Genomic DNA, 18,246 nt, shown 5'->3' with positions numbered 1-18,246 from the left:
AAATTGTTTTACTTAATCTTGTCATAAAAAAGCAGCTTCACCTTTATTAGGTGGTAATGTCACAGTCTCATCCATTGCTGAAGAGATCTTTTTATTCTTGTTGGATATGTCATCTGTGTATTTTTTAGGACTACTTTCTTCCTGCATCTCACACACAAAGACATCAATTGGTCCTTCAGTACTCTTTATATAAACTTGGATCGTTTCCTATGCAAAAACAAAATTGAATTTTAAAAATAAGAGTGCAAAAATTGCAAAGAAATACAAAGATCAAGTCTGCTTGGCAATTTAGATGCAAACTGCACTGGCTTTTGAAAATAAAGATATGGTTCAAGTATTTCCACGGTCATCAATTTCAAATCTTGTAATTTAGCATACAGCAACTTTCTTAAAAAAGCATTCTTATTTAAGGGTCATGGTGTACTTTTATTAACATAATTTTAATGTGTGTCAAGCACAGATTTTAAATTATATGACTTCACTTTTACAAGCATTAATGGTGCACACTGGCTGCTTTCCAAGTTCAAGTACAGTTCCTATTATCCAGAATTCAAGCAACTGGCAAAAAGGGAGGAAAATCAATAATAAATAAAAGTTTAAAACTGTTAAAGGTAAATGTTCTCTGAAGTAAAACATAAACCTTTGGTGAAAATGGGAGCAAATATTTAGCCAGCAGAGTGACTTAGTCGTTCTTTGTTCGTAGCAGCTGTTTGAATAAAGTTACAGTTGAATAAAATGGCGTCGTCCAGGTTGAAGAGCTGGTCAATGCTGTTTGCCATTGGGTGACTCTTAAAGTAACTCCATATCCCTGCTTAGTAAGAGTCTTCATCTTTTTTTAGTATATTATTAAGTATATTAATAAGGTTTTATCTGTAAACTTGGGAGAGGGGAATTAATTATGATGGCAGCACTTTTAGTGTGGTGATTAGCACCATGCTGTTACAGTGCCAGTGACCTGGGTTTAAATTTAAATTTTGCAGGAAAAACAAAATTAGTTTATTTGCTGATGTTGTGACATTATATATGTCTGACCCAACTGAATCACTGATAAGATTATACAGAATATTAGACAAATATGGAAGAATATCAAGATTTAAAATAAATATGGATAAAAGTGAGATAATGCCATTGTAGAATTTTAATTATGAGAGATACCAAAAAGGCAGTAGATTTAAATAGAAGAGCGATGGAATTAAATATTTAGGAATAATGACAGAAAATAATTTACAGTACTTGTACAAGTTCAATTATATCCCTCTACTAGAAAAAATAGAAAGAGATTTACAGAAATGAAAAGATCTGCCAATTACATTAATAGGAAGGGTAAGTTGTATAAAAATGAAGGAAATCCCAAGACTACAGTATCTATTTCCATCATTGCCTATTGCACTCTTTAAGATATTACATAATTGTATAAGACAATTCATATCTAATAACAAAGTACCAAGAACTGCATTAGAAAAGTTAACATGGGACTTTAACTGGGAGGACTTAGACTTTAGGTTTTAAGTATTATCTATCAGCACAAGCAAGATTTTTATCATCTTTCTTTGAAGAAAATAGTCCCCCTTCGTGGATTCAAATGGAACTGAATTCAATAAAAGAGATAATTAAGGATTTTATAAGTGGAATGTTAAGTCAATAACAAAAAATATAATCCTACATTAATATACATGATTAAAATATTGCAAGAAATAAATGAATGTATCGGGGAAAAAAGCAGGTATATCACTGAGGACACTATTATGCAAAAATGTCTATGAATCTAGGTAACAAAACATTGAATTCATGATATGACAAAGGAATAAGATATGTTGATTATATGGAAGTATCTCATGTCTTTGAACAATTAAGAAATAAGTATGAAGTAGCTAATGGGACATTCTACTGCTTTTTCCAGGTAAGATTGTTCTTAAGAAAAGATGGGGACCAAACTTGGCCCCACCTGAAGTTAGTGAGATGGAACGAACGATTTGGTTGGGGAACACACCTAAATTTATATCCAAGATGTACTTGGCTCTCCAAAATGAAAGTACAAACCAGGTTTACAGAGATCGAGAGAGAGATGGGAGTTGGATTTAGGAGTTGCAATAATGGAAAGATGCTGGTCAGATTGGTGTTCAGGTAGCATGACATCAATTATAAATGGAAGATATGGATTAGTACCATATAATTTTCTACACCAATTATACCTCACACCACAGAAATTGCATGAATCAAAATCAGAAATATCAGAGATGTGTTTTAGATATGGAATATCTTCTTTTCTTCTTTTCCTCTCTTTGGCTTGGCTTCGCGGACGAAGATTTATGGAGGGGGTAAAAAGTCCACGTCAGCTGCAGGCTCGTTTGTGGCTGACCAGTCCGATGCGGGACAGGCAGACACGATTGCAGCGGTTGCAAGGGAAAATTGGTTGGTTGGGGTTGGGTGTTGGGTTTTTCCTCCTTTGCCTTTTGTCAGTGAGGTGGGCTCTGCGGTCTTCTTCAAAGGAGGCTGCTGCCCGCCAAACTGTGAGGCGCCAAGATGCACGGTTTGAGGCGTTATCAGCCCACTGGCGGTGGTCAATGTGGCAGGCACCAAGAGATTTCTTTAGGCAGTCCTTGTACCTTTTCTTTGGTGCACCTCTGTCACGGTGGCCAGTGGAGAGCTCGCCATATAATACGATCTTGGGAAGGCGATGGTCCTCCATTCTGGAGACGTGACCCATCCAGCGCAGCTGGATCTTCAGCAGCGTGGACTCGATGCTGTCGACCTCTGCCATCTCCAGTACCTCGACGTTAGGGGTGTGAGCGCTCCAATGGATGTTGAGGATGGAGCGGAGACAACGCTGGTGGAAGCGTTCTAGGAGCCGTAGGTGGTGCCGGTAGAGGACCCATGATTCGGAGCCGAACAGGAGTGTGGGTATGACAACGGCTCTGTATACGCTTATCTTTGTGAGGTTTTTCAGTTGGTTGTTTTTCCAGACTCTTTTGTGTAGTCTTCCAAAGGCGCTATTTGCCTTGGCGAGTCTGTTGTCTATCTCATTGTCGATCCTTGCATCTGATGAAATGGTGCAGCCGAGATAGGTAAACTGGTTGACCGTTTTGAGTTTTGTGTGCTCGATGGAGATGTGGGGGGGCTGGTAGTCATGGTGGGGAGCTGGCTGATGGAGGACCTCAGTTTTCTTCAGGCTGACTTCCAGGCCAAACATTTTGGCAGTTTCCGCAAAGCAGGACGTCAAGCGCTGAAGAGCTGGCTCTGAATGGGCAACTAAAGCGGCATCATCTGCAAAGAGTAGTTCACGGACAAGTTTCTCTTGTGTCTTGGTGTGAGCTTGCAGGCGCCTCAGATTGAAGAGACTGCCATCCGTGCGGTACCGGATGTAAACAGCGTCTTCATTGTTGGGGTCTTTCATGGCTTGGTTCAGCATCATGCTGAAGAAGATTGAAAAGAGGGTTGGTGCGAGAACACAGCCTTGCTTCACGCCATTGTTAATGGAGAAGGGTTCAGAGAGCTCATTGCTGTATCTGACCCGACCTTGTTGGTTTTCGTGCAGTTGGATAATCATGTTGAGGAACTTTGGGGGACATCCGATGCGCTCTAGTATTTGCCAAAGCCCTTTCCTGCTCACGGTGTCGAAGGCTTTGGTGAGGTCAACAAAGGTGATGTAGAGTCCTTTGTTTTGTTCTCTACACTTTTCTTGGAGCTGTCTGAGGGCAAAGACCATGTCAGTGGTTCCTCTGTTAGCGCGAAAGCCGCACTGTGATTCTGGGAGAATATTCTCAGCGACACTAGGTATTATTCTATTTAGTAGAATCCTAGCGAAGATTTTGCCTGCAATGGAGAGCAACGTGATTCCCCTGTAGTTTGAGCAGTCTGATTTCTCGCCTTTGTTTTTGTACAGGGTGATGATGGTGGCATCACGAAGATCCTGAGGCAGTTTACCTTGGTCCCAACAAAGCTTGAAAAACTCATGCAGTTTGGCATGCAGAGTTTTGCCGCCAGCCTTCCAGACTTCTGGGGGGATTCCATCCATACCTGCTGCTTTGCCACTTTTCAGTTGTTCGATTGCCTTATATGTCTCATCCAGGGTGGGAACCTCATCCAGCTCTAGCCTTAGGGGCTGTTGAGGGAGCTGGAGCAGGGCGGAATCTTGGACTGAGCGGTTGGTACTGAAAAGAGATTGGAAGTGTTCTGACCATCGGTTGAGGATGGAGATCTTGTCGCTGAGGAGGACTTTGCCATCTGAGCTGCGCAGCGGGCTTTGGACTTGGGGTGAGGGGCCGTACACAGCCTTTAGAGCCTCGTAGAAACCCCTGAAGTCGCCAATGTCCGCGCTGAGCTGTGTTCGTTTGGAATATAAATAGGTACATTTGTACATGCTATGTGGTCATGTGTGAAGGCGAGACATTTCTGGCAGGATATTACTGAAATACCAACATGAATAACAGGTGGCCTTCACTGATGACCCGGAGCAGTATCTTTTGGACAACTTTATTGAAATAATTAATAAACTGACTAAATTCTAAATTTCATTTGTTAATCACATATAATCTAAAGAACAAATATGACTTATTTATAAAAATATGGCAACCATATTTAGACTATACAGGAGCCCAAATATAAAAATCTGCTACTATTATAAAAATACAAGTGGCCTCCGCAATAAGGATTTTCGTTTTTAAACCCATTTGTAAGCCCTGATGCTGTATGGATTCATACTGTGATGGGGAGGGAGGAAAGGGGTTACATTTTGTTTTGTAGGTAAAAAAGTTATATACATATGTTTATATATTTTGAAAATGGAAAATGTTGATGTATATTTATTGAAAAAAAACTAAAATAAAATATTCAAAAAAGAATGCAAATTACGGGAAATAGCTGATTAACGTGAACTTTACATAATTAGGGACTACAATAATGATTTTTTTTTCAAATTTCTTTATATTTTGCACTGACTTTTGTCTTTTAAACTGTTTATTCTTAATGCTGTTGTATTAGTTAGGCATTGCAAGAATGAGTCTCAAGCAACCGGAAAATTCACATATCTATCATCTACCAATCCCTGTAGGTGCTTGATACCAGGGGCTTTACTGTATTTAAATTTTTTAAAGTGTGCTCTCTAGTTATTATTTTGAATTGGTTGCCAAGAGAGAGCTGGTTGCATTTTGGGTTTCTAGTATAAACATCCATTAACGTACTCTGTGACAGGCCAGAAGACCCCAAAACCCAGCAGCAACAGATATTCACCAAGACAAATGGTTATTTAAACAAAAGTTGCTTTTAAATATCTTTAACATAAAAACAGAATCAAATTTGAACTATTAACTTAACCCCCTTCTAATTCTAAGCACACGTGTATATAATGTGCAAGTTTAGAAAAGTTATTTGATTCACAGTCCAATCTCACTTCTCACTCTTCCAAGTTCACTGGTGTAGGCAATTCTTATACTGTGCACAGAATTTAACATTTATGTATTTCTTCAGGCTTTGGTGCTTGAAAGGTAAATGGTGACCGCTCATTTAAAAAGTGCAAAATCATTAATTATAATCGTTTTCAGTAACTCCAAATGGGAGATGTGATGGAAAACAGAAAATGCCAAAATCATCCTACCTCTTTGGGTACAGGTACTTCCAGTTTTGTTTCTTGGGGAGCTTTGATTGCGATTACGATCTGTTCTTTGAAGGCTTGAAGGCTATGTATGTCTTTGTAAGTTACATATGCTAGTGTATTTTTTTTTGTTAAGATTAAACAATTAAAATTTATGGAAAACAGAAATCTTCAATGATAATCTGAAATTTTCTTTCAATTACCACTTGAATGCACATTTGCAAAACTTCCATGGTTTTGGATGACTAAAGTTAATTGGGCTACATTTACTCTGATATTCAATTGTTTAGAAATCCAAATTATTTGACCACAGGCTCATTGGTGCATCTGGTTTAATAGGCTGGGGCTCCAGGTTCCAATGCTTCTCAACAGGGTCAATGGAAAATGTATTACTTTGCAGGATGAATGCAATTTCCTTTTAATGTCAAAAAGTATTGGAGTATTCCTTTATTGTCATGTAATATACAGAAAATGTTTTGCACAAAATTTCCTTCTGCCTGCCATAAGGCAAAGACTCACAATTAGTATTGCCTGGCAACCTTTAGGTGTGAGAGAAGAGTAGCAAAAGAGAGTCACTTCAGTGAAACAGAGTATCATGGATTTGCCCACATCCTCTGCAACCCCAAAAGCTCCTGTTTGATCAATGGCAAACTGAACTCTAGATCCAAACCTCCCATACAATTAGGAAGCCTTCAGCATCCAAGGCCCTTCAAGAGCCCCTCTTGCCATCAAAACTCTCAAATCCCAGTCCCATGAGTCCCTCGACCACAAGTCACTGACTGAATGTAGTCAGTGCAAGTCCTTCAGCCCTGTGCCCCTCACTGGTCTGCTGCCATGGTCACCATCCTGTAGTGTCCTTCAGTCACTGAGCCCCTCGTTGGTCCTCTGTCATGGTCATCATCCAGTAGGGATGCTTTTTAAATGGGGGATGTTCTCCCAGTTTTTGATGCCGTCTTGGGGAGAGCCTCCATTTGCAAGATTTTAATTGAAAAAGGCGTCAGCTCCCATAATAGGCCATTTAAAGCTGTTGGACCCTGCAGAGTTCCACCATAGAGCGGTGCCTCTGCTCCCTACTGTCCCAGGTCCACACTGTAACAGCGGCTCAGGCAGTGCCATTTAAAAAAATTGTTTAATTGAAATAACATCCAAAAGTCTGCCAAATCAGCCAGTCTAGCACCAAAGTCCCAAGTCTACCAGATTAAAGGAGTTTTACTATGGTTTGAAACAGGTTGAACTTTTGTCAATAGTTTCTTCCATAATGAGACAATGAACCATTTCTGGAATACCCTGTGACATTCAAGATGAAAATGTGTTTTTCAGGTTGGCATCTGTTGGGCTAGAAAGGTGAAGCTAACTCTTGAACCAATGAAGTCCTGTACAATTTGTTCAATGCCGATGAACAGTCCATCAAAAAGGGGGCATTAAATTATGTTGCTCCCTTCTGAAAAAGTATTGAACAACTGTTCATCAAACACCAACCCATGCTTGACTGGATTCTGAAATAACTTGGGAGTAATTCCAGAGATCTGCCCAACCAGAGAACATTAAAAAAAAATCAATGACCAGACGATCAATCTTGATAATGCCAAAAACAATGACTGACTATTTAATAGATAACTACGTTAAATCATTGTTTTGCCCAATACCTTGCATTTTGAAGACCATTGCACCAGCCCTTCTAGCTGGTGGCTTTTACTTTCAGTGAGATTCAAATTCCTCACATGCTGTCCATGGTTATAGAATCACAAGTAAAAGTCTAATGTTGACCAGAACGTGTTGTCACAATCCTGTTGGCTTTTTCGCAATCTCACAAAACTTCTGTAGCAAAGCCCTTTTCAAAAAAAATCCAAAGTTCTTTAAATTAAAAGCAGACAAGTTTGCTGATGACACTAAGATTGGAGGTCAGCTAGGAAGGTTTTCAAAGCTTGCAGAAGGATTTGCACCATCTTGAAAAATGGGCAAGAAAATGGCAGATGGAATTTAATGCAGACAAATATGAGATGTTACATTTTGGAAGGACAAACCGAGGTAAGACATACACAGTAAATGGTAGGGCAATGAGGAATGTGGAGGAACAAAGGGATCTGGGAATACAGATATATAATTACCTCAAACTGGCGTCACAGGTAGACAGAGTTGTAAAGATAGCTTTTGGTATCTTGGCCTTCATAAATCAGTAGTATTGAGTATTGGAGTTGGGATATTATGATGAGGTTGTACAAGATATTGGTGAGGCCAAATTAGGAGTATTGTGTGTAGTTCTGTTTGTCTAACAACAGGAAGGATATCAGTATGATTGAAAGAGTGCAGAGAAGACTTACTAGGATGTTGCCAGGTCTTCAGGAGTTGAGTTACAGGGAAAGATTAAACAGGTTAGGACTTTATTCCTTGGAGCATAGAAGAATGAGAGAAGATTTGATAGCGGTTTACAAAATTATGAAGAGTATAGAGTGAGTAAATGCATGTATGCTCTTTCCACTTAGATTAGAAGAGATAAATATGAGAGGATGTGGTTTTAGGGTGAAAGGGAAAGGTTTAGGGGGAACTTCTTCACTCAGAGTGGTGGGAGTGTGGAATGAGCTGCCATCTGATGTGGTAAATGCAGGCTCACTCTTAAATTTAAAGAATAAATTGGATAGATACATGGATGGGAGAGGTCAGGAGGTTTATGGACTGGTTGCAAGTCAATGGGACTGGCAGAATAATATTTTGGCACAGACTAGAAGGGCCAAATTGCCTGTTTTCTGTGTTGTGTTCTACGTAACAGTATCATCCTCAACAACAAAAGGATATCTAGCATTTTCTTTGTCTTCTGTTAAATTGTTTAACTGATGAGCACAGTCTTTAATTAATTCATCCAAGGAATCTTCTTCTGTTGTTAGGTCTGCCAGTTCTTTTCTCAGTTTTTGAGACTGGGCTTCATATCCTTGTTTATCTTGTGGACTTTTGCCTCTAAGAAGATGACAAACAGGACATTTGTAATCGATGGTAGCTTGCATTTTTGCTTAAAAAAAATGCAGTTATTTCAAAAGTTGCACAGAATTTTGCCAACACACAAAAAAAGTAATCTCTGGTGTTAGGTCTTCTTTTCTGTAAGGCTAATCACAGGTCATGAAGAGTTATGCATGACCCGTGAACATCATGAAAAGCAGTTTACAAAGTTTTTATTCGAACATGGGTAGTTATGTGACAAAAAATTTCTAATAGACTAATTTCCAATAATTCTGATATTTTAGTTTAAAGATTTAACTGATAAATTGTTATCAGGATGGTCACTTTTATCTATTATGATTGGACATAATAATTCTATTAAAAGGAACATTTAACCTACATTTTTATATCTTTTTCAAGCTTTACTCATTTTTATTCCCAAATCCTTTCTTGATTTACTGGATTCATTTACATCTTTTTACATATGGCAAGGGAAACACCCTCATTTAAATAAAGCTCATCTTCAAAAGACTAAAAGGAACGGTAGATTGGCATTTCCTGATTATGGATTGTATTATTGGCTGGTCAATATACATAATCTGCTTCTTTTGTTATATTTTGACAAAGTTACTGAACACCCTCCTTGGGTAGAAATGAATTGAATTTTTAACTAAAAATACATCTATGTTGGCAATTTTAGGGTTTTTTTTTAAAAAACTTTTTTATAAACTGACTTGTAATCTGACAATGAGACAGTTTGAGAATGTGGGCACAATTTAGAAAGTTTTGTGGATCTCAGTTTTTCTCTTGCCAGCTTGATTATATCTAATCATCTTTCAACCTTCTTTATTGGATACTGTTTTTAAAGATTGGCATAGATATTAAATGTATTCAAGATTTTTTTAATTTGAAACAATTTTGCTTCCTTTGAACAATTACTGGTAAAATTTAACTTACCAAATACTCTTTTCTTTTAAAGATACTTACAAGTTAGATATTTTGTTCAACCAAAGATCCTGGATTTTCTGAGACATACCAGTATTCTTGATTTACTCTTTGACTTTCAGCTTTCTTAGAGGCTCAATATCAAATTGGTGGACTTATGAATAGCCTCATTATGACTTTCGGGTGAAGTTTAGGATCATATCTGTAATCTCATTAATACTACTTTTTAAAAAAACATACGAAATTGTTACAATTCAAGGTGATTCATGTACATGAATATGAAAGTACGTATATCTAGAGTTAAACTATCTCATTTTTAATCTGATATCAATCCTTTATGTGAAAAATGCAAAAATTTTGAGGCTTCATTGTTTCTTATGTTTTGGACTTGCAGGGATAGATTCAGAGAGAAGCAGATACCAGCATTTTAAAAGAGATATGGTATTTTAAAATACAAGGCATGAAAATATTCAAGACACCAGTTGCTTTCAAACCCAGAAAAATTGTTAAACGATTAATACTTATTATGCCATTTAAAAAAATAATGTAGAATGCTTTTTGTAATTTTTGAGTTAAATTTGTTCCCAATTGAAGTTGTCTGTAGATCACTGATTATATAAGCAATGCTGCGATTGGTTCAATGAATCACTGACAGCTGTAATGGATAAAAATTGGGAGAATTTAGTAAGATTAGTGGGTTACATACATACACATTTTAAAACAGATCTTATTTAAAAAGTGAAGAATTCATATTCAGTAACATTGCAGGATCTTTGGAGACTTTAATGCACATTTCACAAGTAGGTGCTAATTGAAATAATAACAGGAAATGAGGAGACAAACTGGCTGCAAATACTTACAGTGTGCTCACAGATAAACAAAACCCAGGAGTGACCTTTCTAAGACAACAGCTTGACCAAGAGAGGAGAACTCCTGTGGTTTGCTGAAGAAGGTGGGGTTTTTTCGCAAGTGAGAGAGTCACATGGGCTTCCTGACAGACTCAGTTGGAAAGAGAGGGAGAGAAGACAAGCCGTCTCAGTTTGAGTGTCTGACACTGAAAGGAGCTGGTGCAAGCCAGGAAGAGCTGGTTGGAAACAAAGTTCCAGAGCAGTGGATGGCTGGAAGTGCTATCTGTCTGATGTTTCTCTTAGGAATAAGGGAACAGAAAGGAAGGAACTCTGTGGTAGCCTGAAGAAAGAGGTTACCATCTGGAGAACCCTGATGGGGCAATTTTCATCAGCGAGACCTTGAGGTGACTAATGGTGGTACCTCAGTTGTGGAAATCCTGGAACAACAAATCTGTCTCTGCAAACCAAAGAAGAACCTTCCTGAGTGGTAAACACTTACCTTTCGAGCACCAAAGCCTAGTGAACTTTATGCATGTTAAATTCTGTGCACAGTATAAGAATTGCCTGCATCCAGAGAACTTGGAAGAAGGAGAAGTGAGATTGAACTGTGAACCAAAGAACTTTTCTTAAATTTACACACACATTACATACACATGCACTTAGAATTAGAAGGGGATTAATTTGGGTTAGTTAAGTATTGAGATAGGTTGAGGTTTGATTCTGTTTTCATGTTTAAAGTTGATTAAAAATAACTTTTGTTTTAAAAACCACTGTCTTGGTGAATGTCTGTTGCTGCTGGGTTTTGGGGTCCTTTGGGCTCATAACACAGCAAATTCTGAATTTTGCTTTTAAGTACACAAGCGTGCGCTTAAAAATGTTTCATGGTCTAACAATGTCAACTGCCACAATTTTGCCATCATTATAAATACAGAATCTAAGCCAATATAATTAGTTCAAAGAAAAACAAACATCTATTTCCAGTCAAGTCTATTTCTGGAGAACAAAAATCGGAAGGGTGATGTTACTCTTTGAGCATATCTTCTCAATGGATAGCAACTAAAAACAAAAGAGGTATCTCTAATTAACAGTTGAATTTTATGCAAAGCAAAACCTATTGTAAAAAGCAACTTACATCCATTCAATTAGGTTTTTGGATTTTTTTCTCACAAGATGAATCCCATCTAGTACACTGGTGATATCGTAAACCCTTCTCTTTCGAACTCCAAACACTCTTGCCACATCATTAATGTCAAGAACTCCATCAGGAGCCTTCCTCACAAATTCCATAAATTGTTGAGTTAGACGCACTAGCGACACATCAAAGCGTGGTTTTCTTTCTGTTACCAAAAGAAACTAAAATTAACAGATTTTGAAAATGTAGTACCAGAAATACTGATACAAAATTCAATGAACTTGAAACAGAAATTAGATAGAACTAGATGCACAGAAATTTCTTTGAACATTGAAAAGACCAAAACCACCTTTAATGCCTGCCATAATTTGACATTTCTTATCACCAACTCCATCTGGCCATTGGTTCAAGGATTATGGTTGAATTTTAGACAACATACATGTATGTCTTCTACATCCATATTATTAAATATCTCACGCTGGAAGATCTCTTCCTTGCTTGTGTTAATTCTAAATTTTATTGTTCTAATGTTGTCCTAGCTCTCACCTTCTACTCTCCAAAAATATGAACCCACCAAAACATTGCTGTTCATTCATCTTCAAATTTGTATAATCCCATTCATCCCATTTCTGGACAGAGTAAGTTTGCTGATGACACTAAATTGAGTGCAAAAGCAAATTGCGTAGAGGATACAGAGAATCTGCAGAGAGAGATATAGATAGGTTAAGTGAATGGGTAAGGGTCTGGCAGATGGAGTACAATATTTGGCAAATGTGAGGTTATCTACTTTAGAAGTAAAAATAGAAGATCAGAATACAATTTAAATGGCAAGTGATTGCAGCATTCTGCTGTGCCAGAAGGACTTCAGAGTGCTTGTGTATGAATTGCAAATTGTTGGTTTGCAGGTGCAGCAGGCTCTCTAGAATTTAAGTGCATGGAAGTTATGCTATAACTGCACAAGGCAGTTCATGAGGCTGCATCTGGAGTAATGCATGCAGTTCTGGTCTCCTTACTTGAGGAAAGATGAATCATCTTTAGAGGCAGTGCAGAGGAGGTTCACCAGGTTGATTCTAGAGATGAGAGAGTTATCCTATGAGGAGAGATCGAGTCATCTGGGAATGTACTTGCTGAAATTTAGAAAAACAAGAAGGGATCGTATAGAAACATACAAAATTATGAAAGGCATAGAGAGGTATGCAAGTTCTTTCTATTGATTGGGACACAGCCTCAAAATTCAGGGTAGTAGATTAAGGATGGAGATGAGGTTGAACTGCTTTTCCCAGAGGGTGGTGATTATGTGGAATTCGCTCCTCATTGAAGCAGTGGAGGCTACCTCAGTAAATCTATGAAAGGCAAACTTGGATAAGTTTTTACAGCTGGGGAATTTAGAAATATGGGAAAAGGCAGATAGGTGGAGATGAGTCTATTATCAGATCAGATGCGATCTCATTGAATTGTGAAGCAGGCTCGATGGGCCAGATGGCCTACTCCTGCTCCTATTTCTAATGTTCTTCTCTACACATGAAGCTAAACTAGCTTTTCTTCCCCCCCCCCTCCAATTGCTTAGTGGACTCACCAATACATCAAGTAATATTCTCCAGTCTCTCCGCAATTTTATCCCCTCCCAAAATTTCACTGCTCAATTGCTAACTGGCATGCCTTCAACTACCAATATGCCAAGTGTTGAAATTCTACTCATCCCATTTTCATCACTCTTTGCTTCTTTACTTTTTTCTCTTTTAAAAGTACTCTAACCTACCTCTGACAGAGGTTCAAATCATCATCTTCTCTAAGTTTCATTTTAGTCTATATCAAGTTTTGTGACACTTATGAGAAGCTTTTACACATGAAGGCAACCACTTTGTTCTTCAATTCTGTGCCTGCTCCCAATAACTCATATGCTTTGTTACAAAGACACTAACGATGCTGTTACTTTCTATGTTAAGGAATACCCATTCTAAAAAAAACAAACAAATTAGCGCTGTGGAATTAAGCTGTTAAATTTATAATTTTGTTTTAATGATATCTTGTACATGGTCAAAAATAGTGGTTTTGCGCAGAATGAAGCAGAGATATGAGAGAAAATTCTACAGCTTCAGGTCAAACAATTGAAGAAGTAACTACCATCTGAGGTAATCAGGATAGAAAAGACCAAAAGTGGAGAATAGAGATTTCAAAAGCCTATGGAGGTGAAGAACAGGATGGTGCCATATAGAATGTACAAAAAAAAATTCAAACTAAGCCACAATTAATCTGCACCCCATACTGGATGGCAGACAAAAGTAACAGCCAATGGTAGTTTGGATAGGTTTAAAAAAAAACAAGATGATACAGGGCTGGATATAAAAGCTGATATACAATTCCAAGTAGAACTACCAATGTTCCTCAAGAAAATCTGGGGAAAATGCTCCCCAACTTACAACCTACTCGACTCCTCGATCCGGACATGGTCAAATTAAAAAATGGTAAATTTTATATTTTTTCTTTGTTGTTTTTGACAAACTATAACAAGGATATAGGGCATGTAAGAGCCAAAATATGCAAACTTACATTGTTAGTTGGTGTTCAGGGGTCCATAGGCTAAGCATGGCATCTTGATTCCTGTGCGCATGCATGAGACTTCAGTTAGTGCATGTGTAGTGGGTTCACACATTAGAGTTTAGTTGGCGCATATGCACGAGTTAAGTGCCCTGATATTGATTTTGTGCCCTTAACTTGTGCACATGCACCAACTGGACCCCAGCGCGCGATCCCACCGCACATGCGCCAACCGGACTCCAGGGTGCGATCCCACTGCACATGCGCCAACCGGACTCCAGCGCGCGATCCTACCACACATGCGCCAACCGGACTCCAGCGCGCGATCCCACTGCACATGCGCCAACCGGACTCCAGCGCGCGATCCCACCGCACATGCGCCAACTGGACTCCAGTGCACGATCCCACCACACATGCGCCAACCTGACTCCAGCGCACGATCCCACCGCACATGCGCCAACCGGACTCCAGCACGCGATCGCACTGCACATGCGCCAACTGGACTCCAGCGCGCGATCCCACTGCACATGCGCCAACTGGACTCCAGCGCGCGATCCCACTGCACATGCGCCAACTGGACTCCACCGCGTTATCCCACCGCACCTGCACCAACTGAACTCCAGTGCATGATCCCACCACACATGCGCCAACTGAACTCCGGTGCCGAACCAAAGGCTCGTGCATGCGCACAAAAATCAAGATGCCCGCGCTCAGTCTATGAACCCAGAGCACCGACTAATAAGACAAGTATGCACATTTTGGCTTTTACACGTGTGCTCAGGCAAAATTCCGACTTACGGCCCTTCCGAGGTACGACTGATCCTTCTGTCCCAATTTTTGTCTCAGGTCGGGGACTACCTTTAATGCAAAAAGAAAATCATGAAATGCTGTAAATACATCAGGTCAAACAGCTTTCACAGCTTCTGGGCCAATGGTCTAGTCACAAACAGTCCAAAATGTAAAGTGTTTAATTAAACTCAATTAATTAAAATGTAAATAGCTTAGTGTTTAACTGTTTCTATTATGCTTGCACGTTTTTCAGATGCATTGCTTTCAGGGTCAGCACCAAGGGAGGATATTCACGGGCATTGCCCCCCCAAACGAGATATTATGACCCCCCACCACTCAAAGCCATTCCCCCCCTCCCAAATGAGGTATTGAGACCCGTAGCCTAGCATCTCAGCAGGATCAATGGCCATCTTCATTACCCACAATCCCCTACGCAGCTGAAAATGCTCTGCCAGAGGCAGCACCAGGGAAACGTCACCCACAATACAAGGCTGGAGAAATCCCTGGCAGCCATGGGTGAAGTGCACGGGGCAGGAAGGGTCCGCGCAACAGCCCGCATTGCATCCAAATTGCTGTGCCAAAGGTCTGCAAACTATTTTCAGTCTCTGTGCTGATGGGGGATGTTGTTCCCCTGCACTGCCTTCCTACCTGCTGCCTGTAGGGGAAGTGCATGGAGGTTCATGGTTGGCAGCTGGTAGCGTGTAGAGTCTCTGACTCTTCCTTCTTTTCTCTCTCTCTCCTCCCCCACCCCGACTGTTTTTCACACTCTACCACACAACACTAATAGTATCATAGGCCCCTTTCACTCTTCCATCCCACTAAATTGATCATTCAGTGTCCCAGGAGAGGAATGGGGGTTTGGCTTTTCATACTTGACTACTCCTAACTGGGACACTGAACGCTTTCATACTTGCAAGGAGCCATCCCCGGAGTTAGGACTGTTCTACCTTCTACTGGGAACATCATGACACATCGAGCGATGGTGGACCTGCTCTAAATCCAGATCAATGTAATATGATTTTGTATTTGAATAAAATAAATCATGCCTAATTATAACATAATTAAGCTTTATGTATACAGCACAGTATGAGCTCGTCAGCTCCTACTGTTGTGCAGACCTATATACACCTTTATAAGGGACTGTGGTAAAGAGCTTGCAATAGCAGACAATTTTTAAACATGGTGGAAAAGTTGGTAGCGCTTTAGTGCTCAATTTATATAGCATGAGAAAGTTGGTAGCATTATCGCGTACAATTTATAAATACCGTAGGGGGTTGGGGGAAGTGATGGTGAATCTGCCCTCCCAGAATTCCTTTTGGCAGAGAAAGGGCTGTATGACGGGCTGCAGCAACAGAGCATTTATGGAGGGGTTTCTCTGCCTCACGGCATTCTGGGAAGTCAAGGCTGCCATCGCTTTTTCCCCCCACGCTATGTTAATTGTGCGCTATAACTCTACCAACTTTCCGGCACTGTTTAAAAATTGTCCGCTATTGCTATTTATTTCCCCTCTCTCCCACTGTGACTTTCCCACGACAAAGTTCATACCTTCATTTAATAATTTCTTCCAAGTTTTTGCGTAAGTGCAGGAACATGAAGGGTCATTTTAATCCCACAATGCAATTACCTGTCTCACGCTTGCCTGACTGCATTGCCAGCATCTGCAGACGCCGGGGTTTGTACTAGGGGTCGAGACCGTCAATCTCCGGCGTGAGATGACGTCATCTGACACTGGTGTTGAGCTGATTTTACTTGCGGCACTTTAAAGGCCGATTGGCGGTTAATTCCTACCATCACTTGCAAGTTGAAAGGGGCTATAGAAACCACACCACCAACACCCCAGTTGCCCTAATGCCCCCTGCTAAGACTTGTTCTAGCACCGATCCGGATTGCTCCCAAGTGCTCTATACTGCTGTATACCATCAGGAATCAAATGTTGAACAGGCAGAAATTCAAATGTGCAGACAATGAAATTATAAACAAACAGCATTTAAATAGAGAAATGCCAGCAAGTTCACAAAGCAAACCTGCTATTTCCCCTAAAAATCCAAGTCATTGTGTTCTCATGTGAACAGAGCCACTAGGACCAAATGATAGAACTAAAAAATGAAAACTAAAACTTTAATACACAAACCTGCCAGTCCATATTTTGAACAAGTCTCTACAATTCAGTCTCCTTTACACACAAAGCTTTTTAAAAAAAATTATGGACTTTTGTCAGCCTGAATAAAGGCTCTGGATGCTGCTAATTCACTCCAGATTGTCATTGTTTGCTCAGCATGTGCAGTTGGGTAACATTTTCCACTTTTCAGTCACGAAAATGGGAAATGCCAAATAAAACCAGAAACTGTTGGGGACACTGGTGGAGAAAGAGATTTGACATTACTGTCCGACCTGCCGAGTTCCTCCAGAAAACTACGCTTCCCCGTCCCCGTCCCCGTCCCGTGTTGGAATATTTTGACTTTCTGGGCCGGGAATTGATTCCACGGTGGAGCCAACAGTGTCCAGTGAAGAGGAACCTTGCAGGAGCGTTGCACATGAGAGACGCACCCACACAATGAACCCAAAGGAAAGAGCTTGGGCATGAAGCCAGGTTACAATTCAACGTCACGTCCGAGGAAAACGAAGCGGGGCCCAAGTGTGGACTCGCTGACGGGCTTCACACGGACGCAAACGGCAGCAACAAGGAGGGAGGAGAGTGGCCGGGTGGCGCCAGGATTCAGCTCCGAGACTCACAGTAAGTGGGCGCCGCCATCATTTCCCGGAACCTCCTTCTCTCACGCCGCTGACAACCCTCCAGATGTCGGCGCCGAATAAAAGCGGGAAGCCCTCGGATTACTGATCAACCCACGACTCTTGCCCACTTTGCAGCCGTAGCTCCGCCACCGCCCCCCAAACGCTGGGGAACTGCTCCGACAGGCCACCCGCTCGCGGTGAAATGGTGCTGCGCATGCCTAGAAGGCGGCAAGCGCGTGACGGGCGGCGCATGCGCTCTGAGACCAGCCCAAGCTCATGGACATCAATGTAGCTTTCGGCTTCTTGTTGCGTTGGCTTTCGTCCAACCTGCAGACACCATCAATCTTTCAGCGAAGATGCATGGACAGGATCTCGGTTATGCGGAGGGATGGAGAACGATGTCCGTCCTGAAGCCGCGAATGCAGATTATTGCCTTGGTCAACCTAATGACTGCAGTTCTGCAGCTCACTGTTGGAGACGGACAGAGTCAGGAAGCCGCGCAAAGACTGTGATCACTGGAGATGATGACTTATAACCATATAACCGTTTACAGCACGGAAACAGGCCATGTCAGCCCTTCAAGTCCGTACCGGTTCACTTGAACAACCCCACTAGCTCCTCCGCAAACTCCTGAGGAAGTAGAGGCTTTCTTTGATGGGAATGGAGAGAGATCTATCAGGTGCAAGCAGCAGTTGTTATATGTGTAGAAAAAAGTGTTTTCTGGGGGGTTGGGGGAGAAT

The 18,246-nt window shown here is 40.7% G+C and overlaps 1 protein-coding gene across 4 annotated transcripts in view; it reads right to left on the bottom strand.

Annotated features, from left to right (window-relative positions):
* LOC138736557 (transcription factor E2F6-like) overlaps window positions 1-17,742 on the bottom strand; it is a 33,085-nt gene extending 15,343 nt beyond the window's left edge. For 2 of the 4 annotated variants that reach the window (XM_069886250.1, XM_069886249.1), the window contains exons 1-6: window positions 17,507-17,742; window positions 14,783-14,842; window positions 11,447-11,651; window positions 8,384-8,542; window positions 5,594-5,708; window positions 42-207 (exon numbers count right to left, since the gene is read on the bottom strand). In XM_069886250.1, coding sequence (XP_069742351.1) covers window positions 42-207; window positions 5,594-5,708; window positions 8,384-8,542; window positions 11,447-11,651; window positions 14,783-14,842; window positions 17,507-17,528 — 727 coding nt within the window. In that variant the 5' untranslated portion in view covers window positions 17,529-17,742. The remainder of the gene's footprint in view (window positions 1-41; window positions 208-5,593; window positions 5,709-8,383; window positions 8,543-11,446; window positions 11,652-14,782; window positions 14,843-17,506) is intronic. The other 2 variants (XM_069886252.1, XM_069886251.1) reach the window with 1 other exon arrangement.
* Window positions 17,743-18,246: the final 504 nt, after the last annotated feature.

Source organism: Narcine bancroftii, chromosome 6 (assembly GCF_036971445.1).
Source record: "Narcine bancroftii isolate sNarBan1 chromosome 6, sNarBan1.hap1, whole genome shotgun sequence".
In the NCBI taxonomy this organism is placed as follows: Eukaryota; Metazoa; Chordata; class Chondrichthyes; order Torpediniformes; family Narcinidae; genus Narcine; species Narcine bancroftii.
This window is presented reverse-complemented; position numbering and strand designations above follow the sequence as displayed.